The 22,716-nt window shown below is 40.9% G+C and overlaps 1 protein-coding gene across 1 annotated transcript; it reads right to left on the reverse strand.

Moving 5' to 3' along the window:
- Positions 1 to 759: 759 nt before the first annotated feature.
- Positions 760 to 22,115, reverse strand: FASLG (Fas ligand). Its single transcript, XM_082400220.1, has 4 exons — positions 12,379 to 22,115; positions 11,756 to 11,801; positions 7,161 to 7,217; positions 760 to 5,942 (listed from the first exon to the last, which is right to left on the reverse strand). Exons 1-4 carry the CDS (start codon positions 12,667 to 12,669, stop codon positions 5,548 to 5,550), a joined length of 789 nt encoding a protein of 262 aa, XP_082256346.1. The 5' UTR covers positions 12,670 to 22,115; the 3' UTR covers positions 760 to 5,547.
- Between the last annotated feature and the right edge of the window lie 601 nt (positions 22,116 to 22,716).

A 22,716-nucleotide genomic window follows, 5' to 3' on the forward strand; every position in this document is an offset into this window, starting at 1 on the left:
TTTGGGGGATGATAGTCATGTCTAACACTCAATTTTAGGTATAACTTACACTGTGTGTGTAATGTCATCTCTATCCATTACCCCCAAACCATCAGTAAAATTTGTCTACACCCAGCAAGTTGTGGTAGTAGTGCCTTGAGGGAAGTACAGGTATTCCACAATGGGAGTACCTTAGAGAACATCCACTGCCAGAAACCAGGTGAGAGCCAGGAAACTCGTTAGCATGTGGACTGCCCAAAGAATGGAGGTATTTCCTGAAATTTTCAGAAAACTTAGAGAGAAGACAACTTTCAACAGAATGTGATTGAGGTTCATGTCATTTTACCGAGAAGGAGAAAAAAGGGTGACTCCGTAGAGTTGAAGGAGCCTCCGAATGAGAGAGGAGAGACATGTGCATTGCACTTTCCTCTGAAGATGTATCCGTCAGAATGGTGAATAAATGTCTCCCAGCAAAGGGAAAGCTTTAGCAAAAGTAAGAAAATCATCACTGAGGTGATGCTTTTCTACCCTCTGTGTGAACTGTAAAGAGCAAAATACCCACTTAGCTGTCTATATTTCCAAGGCTGGTTGGCTTCTAGATGAATCCCAAAGATTCCTGGCTACTCTCAATAGTTATATTATTTCTGAATAAGGTCCATTTTTGAGTTTGAAGACCCTAAGGAATTGGCTTTAATTTGGCTCTCCTAGGATCACCTCATTCTACCTCTGGATGATCCAAAACCCGGGGAAAGAAACATACACACACACACACACACACACACACACAAAGTAAAAAATTTATCTCTACTAACATCACAACTTAACCAAACTCCTATGAAAAAATGTTATTTAACATGTGTAATTTAACATGTAATTTAACAGCACACTTTCTTAGATAAGGACCAGGGAATGCCTATGGCTTAACCTCCTTAAGGAAATCTTATAGTCTGGCTTTGAGCAACCAGCCTTCTTCCCCCAGTTCAACCTCTTCCAATGATCTGTTGTTTCAAATTAGTCATTCTCACAATGATGATTCCAGTAAAGCTTTTTTTCTGTTAAGCTGTGGTAAGTCAAAACCTACATCAGAGAATACAAAGTCACCACTCTGGGGGTGGGGGGGCTAAGAAAAAAACATGGTTTTCTGCGTTTTCAGTTGTTTGAAAAGAAAGAAAACCTCAAACTACTAAACCAGAAGTGACCTTTTTTTTTTTAAGTAGTCTACTTTGGGTTTAGCATTTCATAAAGGAACAATGATTGACTCTACTTTTGATGAGCACATTCAAAAGGTTTTGGGGTTTTGACATTCCTTGTGTTCCTGCTTAAAGAAAAATAACTAAAGGAACTGTTAATATCTCTTCCCTGAAACCACTGCTTAAAGCATAGTAAGCTACAACCCTGTCTTCAGAAAATCCCGAAGGCATCCTAGCAGAGCTCAGACTTAGATAGATAAAAGTACCAGTAGTACCACAACTAGCTAATGGCATCAGTCATCTCAGGACGCCCAGCACCATTCCTACTCCTCTTTGCTCTAATACCATTATCTAGGAGGGCCCACTGACCCAAAAAAATGGTCCAGCAAACTTCCCGTGACCTTTAGAACTGGTGTACTTGGATGGATGGAGTCATATGAAGAAGAAATGGATGAGGAGAATTTCATTGTGAGGGTTGGGAATACAGATCATCAGCCAAAAGAAGGGTGACTACCTCTCTGACTTTCTCCATGAGGTACCTGGTCAGAAACCTGACCATACAGAGCAGATTAATCAACAGAAGAGTTTCAAGGAGAGCAGGTGACACATTCCAACCCAGACTTTTAGTTTTGTTCATTAATTTATTCAACAAATATGTATTGTGTACCTCCTAAACGACAGTTTCAGCTTTAATTACCTAGAATATTTCCTCAACAGTCTCCCAAAAGCTCCTGGTAATGCCAACGACCAAATAGATCTTTCTTGTTTTCTAATTCTATGAATTAGGGTTCACTATTTTTTTTTTTCATCTGTAGCCTCAAACTCCCATTGAATAATCTAGTCAAAGCTGGATAAACAAGCACACACGTCCTTGAGGCAACACAACTATAGATTCACTACTCTGAAAAACATACCCATTGAAAGAATTTTGCCTTATAATGAAAGTTATTTAGTCAACAAATATTTATTGAGCACTTAATATGTGCCAGGCACTGGGTTAGGTAATGTGGATACAGTGGTAAACAAGGCAGAAAAGGTCTTGCTTTTGGAATTTTTTTTTCTAGCAGAAAAAAAAACCCCACAAAAACCCAGATATTTTTAAGTGGTTAAATAAATAACAGGCAGATTCCTGGCTTAAAAACTGGAGCCCAGGGCTTCCCTGGTGGCGCAGTGGTTGAGAGTCTGCCTGCCAATGCAGGGGACACGGGTTCGAGCCCTGGTCTGGGAAGATCCCACATGCCGCAGAGCGGCTGGGCCCGTGAGCCACAATTGCTGAGCCTGCGCGTCTGGAGCCTGTGCTCCGCAACAAGAGAGGCCGCGACAGTGAGAGGCCCGCGCACCGCGATGAAGAGTGGTCCCCACTTGCCGCAACTAGAGAAAGCCCTCGCACAGAAACGAAGACCCAACACAGCCATAAATAAATAAATAAATAAAAATTAAAAAAACAAAAAAACAAAAAAAACCCAAAAAACTGGAGCCCATGTGTGTGGAGAAAACCTTCTCAGATGTTTGTCTCTATGGGGAAAATGAGAAATGCAGCCATTTCTGGAGGAAGAAGAAGGCTAAAGAAAGGTTTGGGGGTTTTTTTGGTTTAGTTTGGTTTGGTTTATCTTTCAGTGACAGGGGATACTTGAATATATGTACATACTGGTGGAAATTATTTCATAGAGCTAGTTTGAAGATTTAGAAGGAAGAAGAAAATTTTTAAACAGGTAAAGTAGGGAAGAGGAAATTAGTGCACGCAGAAGGTCCTCTTCCTCCACTGTATCAGATGGAAGAAAGAGATCATTCAGATACAAGTGGGTTTGTGTTTTGGTGGTAAAAGTGAGGTTTCATGGTGGGAGGAGGGGATGAGGTTGGTTTATAAAAGGAAAAGACATGATGTAGTTGTCTCAAACAGTGAAAATAACATGCTTACCAGGGAACTGAAGAAAAAGTGCTGGGATATGTTGAATGCCTATTTCAAATCTGTGATCACTAATGTAAAGCACTGGTTCTCAGCCAGGAGTGATTTTGCCTCCCCACCTTCAGCCTGGGGACATTTGGCAATATTTGGTGATATTTTTGGTTATCACACATGGGGGGAGGGGCATGGTACTGGCATCTAGTCGGTAGAGGGCAGGGTTACTGCTAAACATACGACAATGCATGGGCAGGACAGCCCTCACAACAAAGACTTGTCCAGCTCATAACGTCAATAGAACCGAGGTTGGAAAACCCTGATGTAAAGTGATGTCATATTTATGTATAGATCATCTCAGAAAAGCTACAGAAGGAGACAGTGATCCTCCCTGTGGGCAGAGATGGAGCCACAGGACAGGATGAGAAGAGGACTTTTCATCAAATATCTTTGTGTACCTTTTAAAATTTGTGCTATGTGCATGAATTACCTAGTCAAACCTATCAAAAGACAGAAATAATTCACTGATAAATAATTGATTGGATGACTTAAGTAGCTGATAGATAAAAATAAAATGAAAATAGTCAATTGGTTTGTGTCATTTTTCTCCAGCAACATCCAGCTGTTAGGATGCCAGTATAAAGAGAATGGGATTTTTACAAGAGGAAAACAGGGACGGTAACAGTATTTTGGAATTCAGGGTCTTTCCAAGATACTGATTGTAACGACAGATTGTGGAACCTAAGCTGGATAGAGAAAAGAGTGAAGATAGAGAAGGAGCTGATGGATATATAAGAAAATGATAGCATTTATTAAGTAGACGTCACAACACAGTAAAATATATATACATATTTTTAGGAGAGAAAATGTTGGACCAACTGAGTTGGAAAAAGGACATGATGTTGTGAAAATAAGGTGTCTGAAATCAAATTCTAGAGGAGATGTTGTTATTTTTAATGATGACAAAGTCTAGGGAGAAGTCATGGTAATGAGCATTTGGAGAAAATAGGAAAAGGTTATTGTGAGACCAAGGTGAGAAGGCAAGAAACCAGGTGTTTGAATGGATCCCTCAGATCAGTGGTTTCTTCTGGAGAATGAAGTGCCTCCCATAGAGTGGCTTATTAATAATGGCAGACACTATTGTTTGACATTCTATGATGTGTTAGATACTATAAGTACGTATCAGCCCCTTTTTGCCCAAAAAAGTCAAGTGATCTGCCCAGTGATTGCATAGTTAGTAAGTAGAGGAACAAAGATTCAAATTCAGGTTTTTTAGTCCAAAGTCTGTGCCCTTTCCACTATGCCACATCTCTGTCCCCAGGAAAAGACAAACTGTCATCAGATCTATGGGAAGTTGGGTGCGCTTAACACTGGCAATAATATTGGTAATGGAAACTCTGGATAGTGGGAGATGGAGGGGAAAGAGAATATAGTGAGGAGAGGAGAGCCTGGTGAAGATGCAAAGATTTGCCTCACGGCTCTTCTTACCCTAGTAAATTCTTCTTAAAGTGGGCTTAAGTCATAATGAATGAGTAGGCCATGGAAGAAAGAAATAATAAGGAAAAAATCCAGATCTTAGTGATTTCCAAAAAGGACACTCATAATGTTTATCTGTATTCTAAAATACAGTTTTTGTTACATGTATTCTGTTCATTAAAAATGCACAAAAAATATATAAATATTAGTTATATTATGGGAAAACAGCTTTAATAACTGACAATCAAAGAGTTTTGAGGACTATTAGAGTTGGTTGCCCAAAAAGCATTCAAAATCTACCACCAAATGCAACCCATATTTTCCTAACACGTCCTTCCCAATCTCCACGTTTTCTCTACTTATGTAACTCTTCTAGTCACACACGCACACACACACACACCCCTACAATTGCACTGGAAATATACATGCTGTATAGGGAATGGACTGAGTCCTCAAAAGATCTCTCTTGCTTCTCTGTTAGCATCACCTGATGGCTCAGGCTATGCATTTAGAAGTAAAGATGCTGCCAGTGGGACACTGGCCTTTTAGTCTCTTTAGCTTATCATGTAAGCCTAGTCCTCTTTTCCCATCCCTTATACATTCATGTTGCATCCATAGACGTGAAAGACAGCCTCCCCTGAGGTAGACAGTAGACCCACCCCAAGAGGTGAGTTAAAAGGTGTCATTTTCAGTGTACCAAAATGTGCTAGGCCACTTAAGATGAGTGTAGAACACCCTGGGGGCTGCTTCTCCCTGACTCTGCATCTTCACATGGCAGCCCAGAGTTTCATGTTCGTTACTCATAGTCTTCCTCCTGTCTGGCTCGCGGACCTTAGGTGAGATGAGGAACTGTAGAACTGCTGGACCCTGTGGTCTCAAGATCCTCTTGGTTCATGTCTTCTCTCTTGACCTCAAGTGGACTTAAGAAGACCCTCATTCAAGACAACATTCTCAGTGCCTATAACAAGAAACCATAATGGAGAGAATCCCAAAGTGCTTTTCTTAGAGCTTATATAAGCCAAAAAATGTCTTAGATTCCTCAAAATTGACCAGAGAGAGCTCAGATACATTGACATATAAATGGTCAGCATTGGTGAGATTGAACACAGCCCCCAGGTAGCTGCTGCGGGCCCACATCTGGCCAGTAGTGCAGTAGTTCATCATCTTCCCCTCCATGAGCACCAGGTCCTGGGGGTACCTAAAGTTCCTCGTGTAGACCTTGTGGTTCAGGGGCTGGTTGTTGCAGGACTGACCCCGGAAGTACACTTTGGAATACACAAAATACAGCCCAGTTTCATTGATCACAAGGCTGCCCTTCTTATACTTCACCCCAGAGACCAGGGCAATTCCATAAGTGTCTTCCCATTCCAGAGGGATGGATCTTGAGTTGGGCTTGCCTGAAACCAAACCAGAGAGGAGCTTTCAGCCAGGAATGCTCATGTATCAACCAACCAAGCTTCCAAGGCAAAATTGTGGACCGTTCCTTGAGCAAATGCTTTTTACCCCAAATGACATAGCCCATATTGAACCAGGTGATGGATCAGGCCTGACCTGTTACTGAATTTCTTCACACCTTTATCAAATTGACGTCTTCAATTTTATCATCCACACATCTGGGACAATAGCATATACCCCTAATCAACTGCAGTGAGAAATGATTGGGATGATTTTAGCTCTCTGGAACAAAGTTTCAGAACTAGTACCAAAACTACTAGGGTTTGAGGTGCATTCATGAGGTGAAAAGTCAAATCCAAGGAACTCTGAAGTTCTAAAGTTGGGAAGGACCTTAGGGATCATCTAGTCCAATCTTTACCGCACTAAGGATTCTTCAGTGTGGGCAAAAATCCCCTTTCATTTGTATCCCCACAGCATTATGTACATTCTTAAGCAGAGAATGCTGGAATTATTGCTTATGCACCTGTCTTTCCCTGTTAGATTGTAAGCTCCTTGAAGGCAGGAGCCATGTGTGGTTCATCTCCATGTCCCCCAGGCTTGGCACACAGCATGTGCTCAAGAAATGTCTGTTTATCTAAATTGGATCATTTTACAGCCTCTGCTGAAATAATTTCAGGGACAGCAGCATACCACTTTCCGTGATACTTATCCACTTTTCAGATATTTGTGGACTTTACACTGGGAGTGCCCATACCACCTTGCTATCAAATCATTTCACTCCACTACACGACCACTAGTGCCAGGACTGGGCTTCCCCTCTCCTTTTTCTACTCATGGACAAAGAAGAGTAAAGCTCCTACAGAAAACCAGGGAAACACGTACTAAAATAATTCATCATTCCCCATCTCCCCAGCTCTCACCTCTTGGACCTGTGGCCCAAATTCCCTAAGGGTCATTGAAATGAGTGAAAAGAGTGAGCTCCTTATGGGCAAGGATCATGTCATAAGCAGCTCCATTTCTGCAGTTTAGAACAAGGCCTTGCCCAGAGTAGGGGCTCAATGTGTGTGTGAGGTTGACCTGACTAGAAAGATGTAACTACTCTTGGGTTTCAAATACTGTCACTGGAAAGTATCAATTCCTGCAGAGCACAGTCATGGAGACCAACCAGCTCTTCTGCTTTCTGCCAAAGGCTTTCCCAAGCCCATCTTCCAGATACAGACCTGTTAAATGGGCTGCCTTTCTCAGCTCCTTTTTCTCAGAGGGTGGATTGGGGTGACCTGTTTCATAGAGAGATGAAAGATATATGTAAAAAATGACATAACAACTATTCTTTTTGTGGGACTCTAAGCAGGGCATTTAAATAAAAGAGGTTTTATAAGCATAAATGGCAACAGTCTAACATAACCAACTCATTCAAGTCCAAATTGTAGGAATTACAACAGCCTGTATTTCAGAAACAGAGAGGTAAAAAGAAACTAAATTAAAATAGACACATGCATAAATTATAATGTTACAATAAAATAATAGAAAGGTTAGTTTATAAAGATGTGTCATATAAGTTATTGCATTTATAACTGGCCACAACTCTTTGAGGTAGAGATTACTGTCCCATCTTATAGATGGCAAAATGAGCTTAAAAGTTGGGTGGCTTGTATACGTATAACTGAATCACTTTGCTGTACACCTGAAACTAACACAAAGTTGTTAATCAACTATACTCCAATATAAAATAAAAAGTTATTTCCTGAAAAAAAAAGTTGGGTGACTTATCCAAGAAGACCTGGTTACTCAGTGTCAGAGTGGGACTGACATGTCTCCTGAGTTCAAATCCAAGGCTCTCTCCTCTCTGACTCAGCTGCCCTTAGGACTCTGCAGGACAAAGGCTGAAGAAGACTGCTGTTCTCCAGGCCACTAGGTCTTCCCCAATAGCATTCTACAATCTGCCCCAAATAAATTATCCTAAGATCTCAAACACCTTGAATGCTCCTCATTGAATGTGTAATTATGTACAAGTGTCCCCCACCATGTGATCTCTGCCTATCTGTCCAGCCTTATCTTGCTTACTCACCCACACTAGACATAGCTGCACAACAGTTCTGAACCCACCCAGCTTCCCTGCCTCTGTGCCTTTGCCCATGCTGTTCCTTCTGCCTGGGATGCCCTCCCAAACAGATCTCTGTGCTAAATTCCTATCAACCCTGCAAATACCATCTAAAATACCTCTTTTCTTGCAAAACCTTCCCAAGCCTTTCTAATCAAATATGATTGTTCCTGCCTTTGAAACCTAGAAGCACTCTGTCTTCACCTCTCTTGTCAGTTTTGACTCCCCTTTTTCTGTGGTAACTGTATAATTCATCTTACTCCCCAAATAAATGGCAAATTCCTTACTATATGTTTAATCCACCAGAGTAATTAGCTCAGTTTCTACCCCAGGGCATGTGATCAGTACATGTTTGCTAAATTAAATTGAAAGATTTAAAATAGACAACAGTTCTCAAAATAGGTACTATTTCTCTGACTTTAGATATTTCAGTGGAATAGCTCTACCACTTAATGAATTTAGCTAAGACGTTCAAGAAAGTTTCATAGAAAGGCGCTCATCCACATCAGGCTTCTCATGATTAGCCTGTAAAACTCTATATGGCGTGAGAATGCTCCAATCAGCTGAGAATATGATGTAAGCAATTATTACCTCTGTAGTCACCCAGGACCACCCACCATGAATGAGGTGTTAGTGAACAGGAAAGGCAAAACTGAGTCTCTTCTATATTCCTACACCACAAACCATCTGTGCAGCTGATCTGGCATTCAGCCATGAACTGACAGGAAATGGAACAGAGAATCACATGTTGTATATCCCTCGCAGTGTTATTCTCATAGAAGGTGCTCAATAAAAATATCTGCTGGATAAATGCTGGAATAAAGTAGAAATATATCCTATATTTTGGTGATGACTGTATCCTGCTCCAGGGTCTTTGCACATGCCATTCTCAGTGCTGGAATGATGTTCCCAGCCTCCTACCCACCCACACACATCCACACATCCACATTAACAACACCTCCTTAGAGGGGACTTTCCAGACCACTCAATCTTAGGTCACACTTGGTACAACTTAAAAGTATGTTGTCTGTTTGCTTGCTTTTGTTTATCTTCTCTCGCACGCTAAGAGCTCCGTGAGGGCAAGCCGCTTGTCTCTCGTTCTGTCATCACCCACTACCCAACACCCAGCCTGGAGCACAGGAAACACTCCAAGAACATTTGTGAATGAATAAAAGATTTAATGAGTTAACTGTGGAAAAATGAAAGTGAACCAAATAAGAAAGGTTAAATAACCTACAATAGTACCTTCCAGAGAAAAATCACAGTTAACCTGTTGGAGTATAAATCCTTCTAGATGTTTACTAAGACTATAAAAATATGCATATGTCAATATTAAACTAAACACACTTCTTTATAACTTGTCTTTTATCCAACAATATAGAATACACAATCTCTATGGCATTAAATGTCCTTCTAACATATAGCTTTTTTTCTTTTATTTATTTATTTATTTATTTATTTATTTATTTATTTGGCTGCGTTGGGTCTTCGTTTCTGTGCGAGGGCTTTCTCTAGTTGTGGCAAGTGGGGGCCACTCTTCATCGCGGTGCATGGGCCTCTCACTATTGCGGGCTCTCTTGTTGCGGAGCACAGGCTCCAGACGTGCAGGCTCAGTAATTGTGGCTCACGGGCCCAGTTGCTCCGCGGCATGTGGGATCTTCCCAGACCTGGGCTCGAACCCGTGTCCCCTGCATTGGCAGGCAGATTCTCAACCACTGCACCACCAGGGAAGCCCTAACATATAGCTTTTAGTTGCTGTGTATTATGCTCTCGTCTGAATACACCGTAATGTATTTAACTAATTTCCTATTAAGAGGCATTTAACTTTCTTCTGACTGGTTTATTATAAATAGCCTTATAAGGAAGTGATGAACATCCTTATTATAAATTTTCAGGCACATTTTGATTATTTTCTTAATAAAGCCTTAGTGATGAGATTACAAGGTAAATTAACAGTTTTAATCCTTTGATATCTTTTTCCCAACTGCTCTTTAGAAAAGGTGTAGCAATTTACATGCCCACTGACTCTCAACTGTTGAAGCAGACCCTTTTCTCTCACGTTTTTGCCAATCCGGGGTTTTTTTTTTTTTTAAACTTCACTAATTTGCTGGATAAACCTGGGTATCCCCCTTTTTAAATTTGCATCTCTTAGCTCATTAGTAAAGTTGCTAATTTGATTTCCATGTGATAATTCACCAATTTCTGGTCCATCTGGGTTGATCTAGGAAAGATACTTGATACTTGTTTAGTGGGACAGGTAGACCTGACTCATCTGTTCACTTGACTTTTAATTACTAAAATGACTCCAGAAAGTGGGTGAAAGATGAGTAATTAGGTACCCATTTTATCAGCCACATTCCACTGATTTTCAAAGCTATCTTATTTTAGAAATCCTCCAGAGGCTTTATTTTTCTAACAAATGTTTTTACTCTGCTTGGGTACGTCTGGAATTTCTAACTCTTTAGGGACTCAGACCCAGAACTAGAAACCAGAGGACCCTATGGATGGCTCCTACAAGAGCCTACCTGCTAGGGCAATAGGGTGACTTGGGTTTCTCAGGCATATCCTGAGAAATTGGAATAGGCTCCCCTTACTGGGTGGCCAGTGCTGTCTTCTGTTTTCTTCCCAATTTCTAAGGATGAGATTTAACTATTGTCTTTGCAGAGGCATCTTGCTTGTCATCTTTATTCTCATTCCATGGCCATCAGAACGAGACAGGAGTTTCCCTATGTCATGAGGCACCAGAGCATGTACTGGGAAGCACTATAAGTGACAAGGCATTAGGAGCCTATGTTCCTTCTCACTCCAGTTTCACAGCAGCGGTCTTGGGCACATCACCTAATCTATCTGGTGTTTTGTTTCTCTTCTGAAAAATGAGATGACTGGACCAGATGTTCTCTAAGCTCCCTTCCAACTCTTACCAAATCTGAAGTTCAGTGAATCTTAGTTTAATGAGTTGCAGTATTCTAAATCTATCTGTCCACAGTTTCCAAAACTATGTCCTGAAACTTTAGAAGGTCAATGTTCAACATTTTCATCTTCTTCCTGTCCTGGATCTCATACAAAGGCTTTTCCTTTATTATCAAAGGTAGCTCACGATTGCCTCTGTGAGTGAAGTGGGACTACCCTTTGAATAATGGCAAAAGTCTTCCTCCAAGCTTTCCAGTGGCTGCAAAAGAACCATCCTAATGTGGATGATTGGTTGCCCACTTTTTAAAAGCTTAAATATATCCTATGAAAAAATTTTAAATAAGGTCTGACTCAAGTAATCTCTTATAGAGATTAAATAGGAGAGCATGGATCTTTCCCAGCAGCAGCTATCTCTGCCTTTACCTCCCCTTCTCTCCCGAGAAGTTATAGCCACAGCCCTGTGCACGGGAACCAGGAGGCATGAGGAAGGGGACAGGCCTGGAGCCAACTGCTAAGGGGCAAAGGTCCAGGGCTGTATATGTGTGTTGCCCTTTCCAAATTCAGGCAGAAATTATTTTGACTTTTGTGCGATACTCAGCTACACTAATTTTGAACAATTAAATTCACTTCGTATTTTAGGCCAGCTCAAAGAACCAAAATGACCAGAGATTCAGAATTGCTTAGGATTCCTCTTCCATAGTATACATATGCCCAAGAATGAGATGGAATTCAAGGCATGCCCCCAACATGGTTCAGCGCTAAGGACTATCTTTCTAACTCATGTACACGCATGAAAGGACTCACCTATTTGCTTCTCCAAAGATGATTCTGTATGCCTTTGGCTGGTGGACTGGTGAAACCAAAAGAGAAAAGGTATATAATAAATATGAAGTTCTTTAAGCAAAGGAGGCAGAATTGTCAAATAAACTAAACACTGGAAAGGGAATCTAAACACCTTAAAACTTCTGCTAACTCAGACTCCGGCCAAGTTGTGCCTCTCCATGCCTCAGTTTTGTGATCTGGAATAGTTCCAATATTTTTAAGTATTTTCAAGGAACTTTAGTTTGTCCATTTGAACAAATTCACTTGTAAGCAAGATTCCAAGTTCCTTTTCTTTCTTGAATCACTGAGTATAAGGTAGGTAGCAGCCAACTGAGAAAAGAAGAACTCTCATTACCAGTCCTAATTTGGCCCTGATCCTTCCCAACATAGATAAAATTCCTTTCACTCATTTGAGCCCCCATTTCTCTGCATATAGAACAGGATGGCTAGAGTGATTCATTCCTGAGACAGGAGAAAAGGATTGCCAAGTACTTTGCAAGCAAGACTGTGGTCCACATGGGTCCCTGTCACCTTCCTCCCTCCACTACAGCGGGGCTGTCTCACACCCGTGCCTTCAGGGCACAGCAATTCACGGGGCCGCTTACCTCTCTGAGTTCGGCCAGTTCCTTCTGCAGATGGAAGAGCTGAAATAGTCCCATCCCCAATCCAACCAGGGCCACCAGAACCATGAAAAACATCACGAGGAGACACAGGCCTGTGTTGTGGTCCCTCCTCTTCTTCAGAGGTGGTGGTAGTGGCGGTGGCCTCCTTTGCCCGGGCCTTCCTGGCACAGAGGACGGACAGGGGAAGACTGACCCTGGAGGGGCCCAGGGAGAGCTGGCACTGCTGTCCACCCAGAAAATCTGGGGGTACGGGTAATTCAGGGGCCGTTGCATGGCAGCCAGTGCCTCGGGCCAGCCCCCAGCCAAGGGCTTTCCTCCTTCTCAGTCCTGGGGAGTCCCGGGTGTCAAGGACGGGACTCCTGTTTCTTCTGAGTGCTCGAGAGAAAGGAGCCGGCTCTCTCTTTATAGAGTTTCCAGAACCCAGGGAAACACCTCTCTTTCGTTCTTTCTTTCCCTCTTTCTGCTTCTCAAAGAGACACCCACTCGCTTTGCATCTGAAGCTGAGAAGCCTCAAGAAGCTCAGAGCAAACCCAGGGAAGTTTCCGCCCACAATCTTCTGATGAAAGCTTTCAAAACCCCAATTGCTGCTGCCTTGCTGCCTGAAAGGCTGGTAGGGCGGGTTCCTCACCTCAGGCCCCGCGAGAGCAGGTAGCCGCAGCACCGCCCTGTGGACTTTGGCCATTGCCCGGCCATGGGGAGAGTGGCCAGTGGGGCACATTCAGGCACTGAGGGGCGAGAGCACGGAGTCATGGCCAGAGAAGCCGCTTCTATGTCTCACCTTTGGCAGGAGGGAATCGTCCCCCTGCCGCCATCCCTTCCCCACACCCAAATACTATTCACCCTGACATAGCAAAGCAACATAATTTACAGCTTACAAACCTGCTCCGCCCACTCTGTAGAGATCAGATCAGAGGTTACAAACCCATCGCCCATATGCCTTACGGAGCCCACAGACCTGCTTTGCTTGTGCCTCACAGTGTTCTTTCTTTCTACAGACTGTCCCCTTTAAAAATTGGGATATTCCATGTGTTTTTTAATTTATATTATCTTTTTTTTTTTTTTAATTTATTTTTGGCTGTGTTGGGTCTTCATTTCTGCGCGAGGACTTTCTCCAGTTGCGGCGAGCGGGGGTCACTCTTCATCGTGGTGCGCGGGCCTCTCACTATCGCGGCCTCTCTCGTTGCGGAGCACAGGCTCCAGACGCGCAGGCTCAGTAGTTGTGACTCACGGGCCCAGTTGCTCCGCGGCATGTGGTATCCTCCCAGACCAGGGCTCGAACCCGTGTCTCTAACATTGGCAGGCAGATTCTCAACCACTGCGCCACCAGGGAAGCCCTGTATTATCTTTATATTATGTTTTGAACCACTAGAATATTGGACCGTCTGGAGACCCTCTCTGCACACCCCACCAGCTGGAGCTGGGCAGCAGCTGCTCTTGGGGATGGGACACAGGTGTTCCAGGCTGCCCAGCCCGCACACCCTCCACTGTATTTCTCACGCACCTCACCGTGTGAAACGGCTTTCCTGGTCCCTGTAGGCCTTTCTGTTTGCCATATCTGTTATGGTTGTCAGATGGCACCCAGTTAAATTTGGATCTCAAATAATAACTAGTTTTTAGGATAAGTATGTCTTAAACATTGCATGGACTATAGTAAAAATTACTTGTTTTTTATCTGAAGTTCAAATTTAACTGGTTATCCTAATTTTTTTTTTTTTTTAACTAAAGATGGGACTCTACCTAAACTTATTTCACATTTTCTCTGGCTTCAAATACCATTTACAGTAATTTCCAAGTGCTCAGCTCCACATAAATCATATAAACCTCTCATAAATCCCTATTTTCCATTTTATCAAAGGGTTCTGCCTTTGAAGTTTCATTAGTTGTTATATCATGTTTTGGCATTTCTATGGCTATCATTCTGGCTCTCCACCTGAACCAAACCGACACCAAACTTATTTCCCTGCTCCATTCTGCCCACCCCCGTTCACAATACAACCTGTTTCACCTGAGGTCACTCTTTCTGGTGACAAATTCCACTCCACTCTCTTCCCCTCCTCCAGCATTGAACTAGTCACCCAGGACTGTCGATTTTACCTGAGCCATGCTTGTCACATGAGCACGCTGCCTCCCTACTGTCATTGCCTGAGGTCAGGCTTTTATTATCTCACCTGAAATATTGCAGTGATACTCTAACTTGTTTCCCGGCCACCAGCCTTTCCCAAGCCCAAGTCACCCTGCATAATGCTGCAAGAATGATGTTTTTAAAAACAAATTCAGTTCTCACTTCCTTGCCTAAAACCTTCTGTCAGAAAGTTTGATTCTGGGAGTGGCCCAAATGCCTTAGTGTGACACACAAGGCAGTCTGTTGAAATCAGACTCCAACAGCTGGCACTGCCCCCTCTCCAGGCACTTCTGCCCACATCCCAGTCTCCATGCATGAAACAGGGAGACAGATGAAATCAGAATGACGGCACAATGTTCTCACTCTCTTTTACAGATGGGCAGAGGTAACGTGCTTTAGAACTCACATACGGCTTTCTTCATAGTCATGAAAAATGATGTTTATAATTAATAATCAGAAAATATAATTTTAAGAATTCCACCATATGTACAACCAAAAACACAACTCTTAAAGTATCCTGAAATAACTCTTAATAACAATTGAATAGAATCATATTTTTTAAACTATAAAAATTTTCCTGAAAATGACAAATATTCAAATAAATGGAAAAAATACACCATATCCTGGATGGGAAAGATAGAAAGAAAGTGTCACATGATGGTTAGGGAGTTAAACTGCCTGGGTTCAAATCCCAGTTCTTCCATTTATTAGCTATGTGAACTGGACAGGTCACTTTCCCTCCTCTATGCCACAGTATTCTCATCTATAAAAATGGGCATGATCACGACAGTACCTATTTCATAGGTACTATTGTGAAATTTATGAAAATTAAACGAGTCAAAACATTTGATATACTTAAAATAGTCCTCAACATCAAAGTAAGCACTCAAAAAACGTTGCTGTTCTTGTTGTTGTAAATACAGTGTATCTTCCCACAAATGATTCATCTGTAGACTTAATGTAATTTACCTTCTTTCACTAAGGATAAAAGAAGGTAGAGGGGGTGGAGATGGGGGAGAGATGTTGCAGGGAAAAGTACAAGTCAATGTCTGACATCAGTATCTAAGTGGTTGAATCCCATGACACCATGATGATCTTACCCTATGTCCTCACCTCTACTTGGTATTATCCACTTTTCTAATTTTTACCAAGTGCTATGGATATAAAGTCATATCATACTATTAATTTTTTTTCTGATTTCTTGTGAGGTTGAACATCTTGTCATATTTTTGTTATACAAATATCTTCCCTTTCGTGTATATATCCTGTTTTGTACACCATGCCCATTTTTCAATTGGGTTTCTTATCTCTTTGTGTTTATTCACAGGATTTCCTTGTACTTGATATTCTAGATATTAATCTATTGTTACTTTTAGACATTGAAAATATCTCACACCACCACAGATTTCATGTATAGGCTTTCACCTCTCTGGAGTTCATCTTTGTTTGTGGTATAAAAGAGTTCATCTTTGTTTTTCTCCATGTATGAACCAGTTTTCCCAACACAATCTATATTTTCCCCAGCTGAATTACAGTGGTATATTTATCATATATGAAGTCTATACATGTAGGCGGGTCTTTTTCTGGGTTCTTATCTCTGTTTCATTGATTTATTTCTCTATTCTGGTACTAGGGTCACACAGTTTTCACAATTATGGCTTTCTAAAATGTCTTGAGAGCTAGAATGGTAAAATTTTCCCTCTTTGATTTTCTTTTTCAAAATTGATGTAACTATTTGAGTATATTTAATCTCTCCTATATGTATTAGGAAAAGAAAAACTATCATGGTCTTAAAATGTTCTACTGGACTATTAACAGTAATTGCACTAATTTAGGGGAAGTGTTTTCTTTACAATGTTTTTGCCCTATCCACAGTTTTCCATGTGTTCTTTATGACTTTTAAAATTTTTCTTCGGGATGGTCTTATCCATTCTTTCTTAGATAAATTGCTTGATACTTTGTAATTTTGTTGTGATTATAAATGTTGTAATTTTCTGTGGCATTTTTAGATTCTGTGGTAAGCAACCTCTAAGATGACCCCAATGACCCCCCACCACCTGGTATTCATGCCCTTTCATAGTTTCCTCCTCTTGAGTGTGGGTTGGACCTACTGACTCACTTCTAACTAATAGAATACAGCAGAAGTGTTGGGATAGCACTTCCCAGATTAAGTTATAAAAAGACTGCAGCTTCTGCATTGCAGATGGCTGACTTCTCATTGTATCCTCACGTGGTGGAAAGAGAGAGGAAGCAAGCTCTCTCCTGGCTCTTACAAGGGTAATAATCCCATTCATGAGGGCCCCACCTTCGTGACGTCATCTAATCCTAGTTATTTTCAAAAAGCCCCACCTCCTAATACCATCACATTGGGACACAGAATTTTAAGTTATGAATTTGGGAGGGACACGAACATTCAGTTCCATAACACCCACCTAAACCAACCTTGAATTCCTGACCACAGAAATTTTAAGATAAATATTTTTTATTTTAAGCCATTACATTTTGGGGTCATTTGTTATGCAGCAATAGATAACTAATACAGATAACTATAACTGGTTTAAATAAATGTTCTTCACTTTGTAACAAATAATCTTGAATCTTACAAACTTGTGGAACTCTCTTTTTATTTCTGATAGTGTGTCTATTGATTTCTGCGTTTTTTTCTATAAAGATATACATTATCAGTGGACAAAATGAGAAGTTTTAATCTTCCCTTCCAATCCTTATGCCTCATTTTTTTACTTTTGTTTTTGTATTGTCTCAAACCTCAAGAAGAACTACGTAAAACAGTAACTGTGATTGTGGGTATCTATGTCTTGTCCCTAATCACAAAGAGACTGCATCTAAAGTTTCTCACAGTAAGTATGATGTTTTCCGAAGGTTTTTGTTTTTTATATATCACTTTTGTCAATAAAAGGTTCCTATTGTATCATCAGCATCTTATCAGCACACAGATGAAACACAAATTAGGATAGCTTGAGAAGGGCTTAATAAAAAGGACTGTTTACAAACATAGAGGTAAAGTGTAGGGAAATCAAAAAGGATAGTATAATATTCTAGCAATATTATAAGGAACAGGGTTGTTATGACCACTAGTCAAGGGGAAAGGTAAGTTATTGGAACCTAAGGAGAGAATTGTGTGGAGAAGACAGCCTAAACAGGAATTGTGACCTCCAGTCAAGACTTGCAGCCAGCCCTAGATGAGCCTGGAGAATAAATACCCTGTCCTACCACCTTCCCCCTTCCCTCCTGCTGGGGTTCCACACTAGGCAAATTCAACCCGAAGCCAGAAGGTGAGGAAGTCCATTGATGTAGTCCATACAGGATAAATTCACAGGAGAGAGAGCAAAATATAGTCCCCTTCCCCACCATCACCTTCATCATGTTCGTACTGCCTAGAATTTTAATTCTGGCTTGTGATGGAGTCTTATGGTTCCTTTGTACCAATATTTAAATGGCAATTTAGTTGGATATACATTTCCAAATCTAATGTTCTTTATCTCTCTTTTTTTCAAAATTTTGCAAATATTACTCTTTGTCTTCTCACATCCAGATTAGTGAGAAGTGTGTGGTCAAACCACCTCCTATTCTTTTTAGGCATTTTTCTTTTTCCCCTCTAGAAAGTTTCAGAATATTCTCTTTGCATTATTAATTTCACTAAAATGAATATATATCACTTCTTTTTCCAATATAGCCTATGTGGTACTTTACAAGACTTTTCAGACTAAGGTCTTTTACCTTTCTTTTATTTGGGGAAATTGTTTAAATATTTCTTTCTCTACATTTATTTTGTTTTCTTCTGGAACTCCTATTACAAGGATGCTGACATTTCAATTTCTACTCTCCTCACCTCTAAGCTTTTCTTTCAAAATACTTTTCTACTTTTTTGATGCTTTGCAGCTTTCAGAAATCTTCCAGCTCAGTAATACATTCTTCAGCTCTATCGTTTCCACAACTTAACATATCCATTAAGATTTTTATTTCAACTATTACATTTTTCAAACCCAATATTTCCAGTTAGTTCTTCCTTGAATTGTTTTTCTTGACTAATGTTATCAGTATTTCACCTTTATATTTTTTGAGGGTATTTCTCCTGCTTATTTTAAACTTATTTTCTCTGGTCTGTTCATTTTCTCTGCCTGGTGTATTTTGTTCAGTATGTTGTCTTTCTTATAGAGCAGTGTGTTCCTCGTGTGTCTGATCACTTTTTCTTGCGAGCCTGTACTCACTCTCCTGGGAACGTCAGCTATCATAGAGGATAACGTGCAGCAGGTATGTGGGAGTTGGAGGTTGGGAGAAGTGAAGGTGGCTAAAGCCCAGGGATCCAGGAGTACCTTGTGCCCTTCCTAGAGAACTTAGGGAGTTGGCAGGTGGTCACTCCTTTGGAGGAAGAGCCTCTGGCATTATACTCTGGGCTCAATCAATCATCCCCTGTTTGTCACCTACCTTACCAAGTAAAACTTCCCTAGTTTCTGCCTGGCATTGCTCTTTTTCAAGAGATTTCTTCCTCAGTTGGAGTCACCTGCCTATACCTGCTGTTGACTCTTCCCCATCTCAGCCAGATTCCAGCATTATCTTGATATTCCCCCCCCCCAGTGCTGCTGGGCAATCACTGCTGTTTATCTCCCTCAAAATGACAACAAAGCAAGATAGGAAAGAGAAACAAACAGAACCATAAACCTCTGGCCCAACCTATCTTCCTATGGCATCTGACCCTCTTCTCCCGTGTGCTGCTGTAAACATATACCCACATGTACACCGAGACCCAACTACCACCCTTTTCCCCTCACGAGTTTCTCATGCTTATGTCCATTTCTCAGGCCCATCAAGACACATCCTGTTTCTTGGAGTTGTTTCAAGGGACAGAGTCAGAAACTCATGTTCATATGTCAACTTGTCAGCCCTGCTATGTTCTTTGCATCCGTTGCCTCTAGCGTTACTATGGGGATTAATTAAATGAGCTAATTCTTGTGAGGCACTTTAGGAGAGTGTTTGGAATATAGTACATGCTCTATACCTGTTAGCTGCAATTATTATTTATCATCATCATTATTAATATACATAATAAGTCTATGAAAATGAGTATATTATCTTCATAGATGAGTAATTGGATTCAGAGGAGAAAAGTAACCCTGATAAGAGTTTGAACCAGGGTTCAGTCACATCCAAGTCCATTGGATCTCCAAAGAGTGTGCTCTTCCTACTGTTCTTTTTATAGATGGCCCTTTTCTACTCCCACCTCACAAGATCTGATTGGCTCAGGAAAATTTGCAAGATGTTGAAGGCTTTTTAATTCACTTTACTAGGTAGATGACCACAACTTTCTTTGTGCTTCAATTTGATCTCTTGTCTCCAAGAGAAAGGCAACTTTGATGTTCTTTTCTAGTATAAAAGAATGGGTTGGGGGATAAGCTATCAAGGGGAACTCTTGTTTCTCCAGGCCACAGCAAGTTGAAGGGGGAAAATCAGGAAGCTGTGGATGACAGCAGCAATGGGGCTAAAATTATCCTTCAGCCCTGCCACCCCATGCAACAGTATTATTGGATGTCAAGACTACTCTCATCCTTTCCCTGTCCTTTGTGTATCAGTTGGAGTCTGGTCAGGAAAACAGAAGCCACTCTAAGTATACAAAGTGGGGAAAGGATTAATACAGGAATTAAAGACTGGACAAGCAAAGGTCGGGAAGGACACTTTTAGGAAAATTTGAAGTGCAAAACCTATGCTACAACCAATAGTTTCAGCTTCCAGCAACACTGAAGTTGGTGATTCTTAGGAGGACAGCAGAAAGCTGTAGGGAAACCCCACACTACCTCTGTTGTCCCCACACCACACCACACATCAGTAGGTACTGTGACAACTAATGGCTTCTCCTTTACCACCTTCCAAATCTCATGCAATTGTTCTCATTGGTGGAATCTAATTGGGATCCCACTTGCAATGGAGTGTAGGAATTGTAATTTCTAGGCTTTATGCTCCTGGGAACAGAAAAGAGGGTAAAAAGACAGGGATAGTACTGAGTATTAAAAACTTACATGTGGTACACTGTGTCTATCTTGTTCAACATCACTGGGTAAAAACTCAACGAACATATACTGGCTGAATTAATAAGTGCAGGAGGGTCCCAGGTCAGGAAAAGCACTCTTTGGTGGGAACTGAGTTTCTTCTGCCACCTCATTCAGTGATGCTATGTGCTTCACCTCCTGATGATACTCTGCACGTGCTATTGGCCTGCTGCTGACTTATTGTAGAAGCATGGCAACATTGTATTTCTTCACCTTCCACTGAGGTGGGCCAAGTCACTCCTTCAATTGTCACTGATGCAAATGTAAATCTGATCATGTCAATTTGCTGTTTAAAAGTATCACTTCAGTGGCTGCCCATTGTCTTTAGAATAAAATCTGAACTCTTTATCAGGACTTCCAAGCCCTTGCATTATCTGGGCTCTTCCTAACTCTCCAACTTAGCTCTTTCTACTTTCTTCTTCTCTCACCACACTAAGGCCACACTGGCCTTTCAGTTCATCAAATATGGCCAGTTCTTTCCTACCTCAGGACCTTTGCCTGCGATGCTGCCTGGAAAGTTCTTTGCCCCACTTATATTTGACCAGGTGCTAGAACGCTTCAATCCTAAACTAAATATCACTTCCTCAAAGAGGCCTTCACTTGTCACTCCATCTAAATGAGAAAATTACTATTTTCTTCATAATACTCTGGGGTTTTTTTTTCCTCTTCTGGTGCTTATCACAATATCATAGGTGTAGATATAAAATCCTGTCTGTACTCTGCACTTGATTATATACCCAGCCCAGCACAGTGCCTGACAACTAATATGCACTCAATAAATAAATGTTGAAACTCTTTGCAGGCTCCTCATAAAGTAATTTTACAGAACGCTCAAGTTACAATTTACTTCCTCAATTTCTCTTCAATTGTTGGCTTTTAAACCCTGAGACAAGTCAGAAGGCATTTGAAAGGAAACACAGACTTACTCCTAAAGTCATCTACTACCATTAATAATCCAGCTGGATCCCAAGCATCCTTTGGTCTTTCCTGCCTCCAGATGACCTTCTTCACACCCAAAGTATGTCCCAAGAAACCAGGGAGATACTCTGTCCTCCCTCCTGGCTCAAAGGTTTTAATATCATTCAGTGCATTACTATTTCTCTCAGGAGGTTCATCATGTTCTCCTGCAGTTAGAACCCGGGTGGCTGACCTTGACATGGTAAGTTATGTATGGCCTTGCAGATTGACCATCTTTTATTCTCAGTCCTTGTATGCGAGCATGATAATACATTGTGCACAACAGGGAACAGTGTCAGAGGTCATACATTGGTTACCTAAATTTTGTCAGTGACTAATTGTTTTAATTTCTTGAAGAGAAATGGCTAAACATGAATTCCAAGCCTAGAATAGTGCCTTGTATTAGAGGCATTCAATAAATATCTATTGATTATATGAATATAGGTGAAGAAACTGACACTTAAATAGGTTAAGTGACTTGCCTAAAGTCACACAGACTGTGGGTGTTTGAGCCAAAATTCTAATCCAAAAAGGACACAATGTGAGAGGGATTATGAAACAAGAATGCTCAAGACTACACTGTGAGCAGTGTTCCCAAGTATATAGGGCTGGGAACCCACTGCCTATAGGGCAGTAAGTAGGCAGGATAGAGACAATATCTATTAAGAATGGAAATGTCTGAAGAAATATAAAGATCAGAGCAGAAATAAATGAAATAGAGACTGAAAAAACAATAGAAATATTAATTAAACTAAGAGCTGGTTTTTTGAAAAGATAAACAAAATTTATAAATCTTTAGCCAGACATCAAGAAAAAAAGAGAGAGGGCCCAAATCAATAAAATCAGAAATAAAAAAGGAGAAGTTACAACCAATACCACAGAAATACAAAGGATCATAAGAGATTACTACAAACAGTTAGACACCAATAAAATGGGCAATCTCCCAAGATGGAACCAGGAAGAAATAGAAAATATGAACAGATCAACTACCAGTAGTAAAACTGAATTAGGAATTTTTTTAAAACCTGGATGTGATGGTTTCACAGATTAAATTTACCAAACGTTTAGAGAAGAGTTAATGCCGATCCTTCTCAAACTATTCCAAAAAGTTGCAGAGGAAGGAATGCTTTTTAACTCATTCTATGAGGCCAGCGTCACCCTAATACCAAAACTAGACAA

Source organism: Balaenoptera borealis (genome assembly GCF_965194805.1).
Source record: "Balaenoptera borealis genome assembly, chromosome: 1".
Lineage (NCBI taxonomy): Eukaryota > Metazoa > Chordata > Mammalia > Artiodactyla > Balaenopteridae > Balaenoptera > Balaenoptera borealis.

Coding starts and splice junctions, on each gene's coding strand:
- FASLG (XM_082400220.1), bottom strand. CDS start 12,669: ATGCAACGGCCCCTGAATTACCCGTACCCCCAGATTTTCTGGGTGGAC. Junction 11,802..12,378: donor AACTGGCCGAACTCAGAGAG/GTAAGCGGCCCC, acceptor TGGTTTCACCAG/TCCACCAGCCAAAGGCATAC. Junction 5,943..7,160: donor AAAGGCAGCCCATTTAACAG/GTCTGTATCTGG, acceptor GTTTGGTTTCAG/GCAAGCCCAACTCAAGATCC.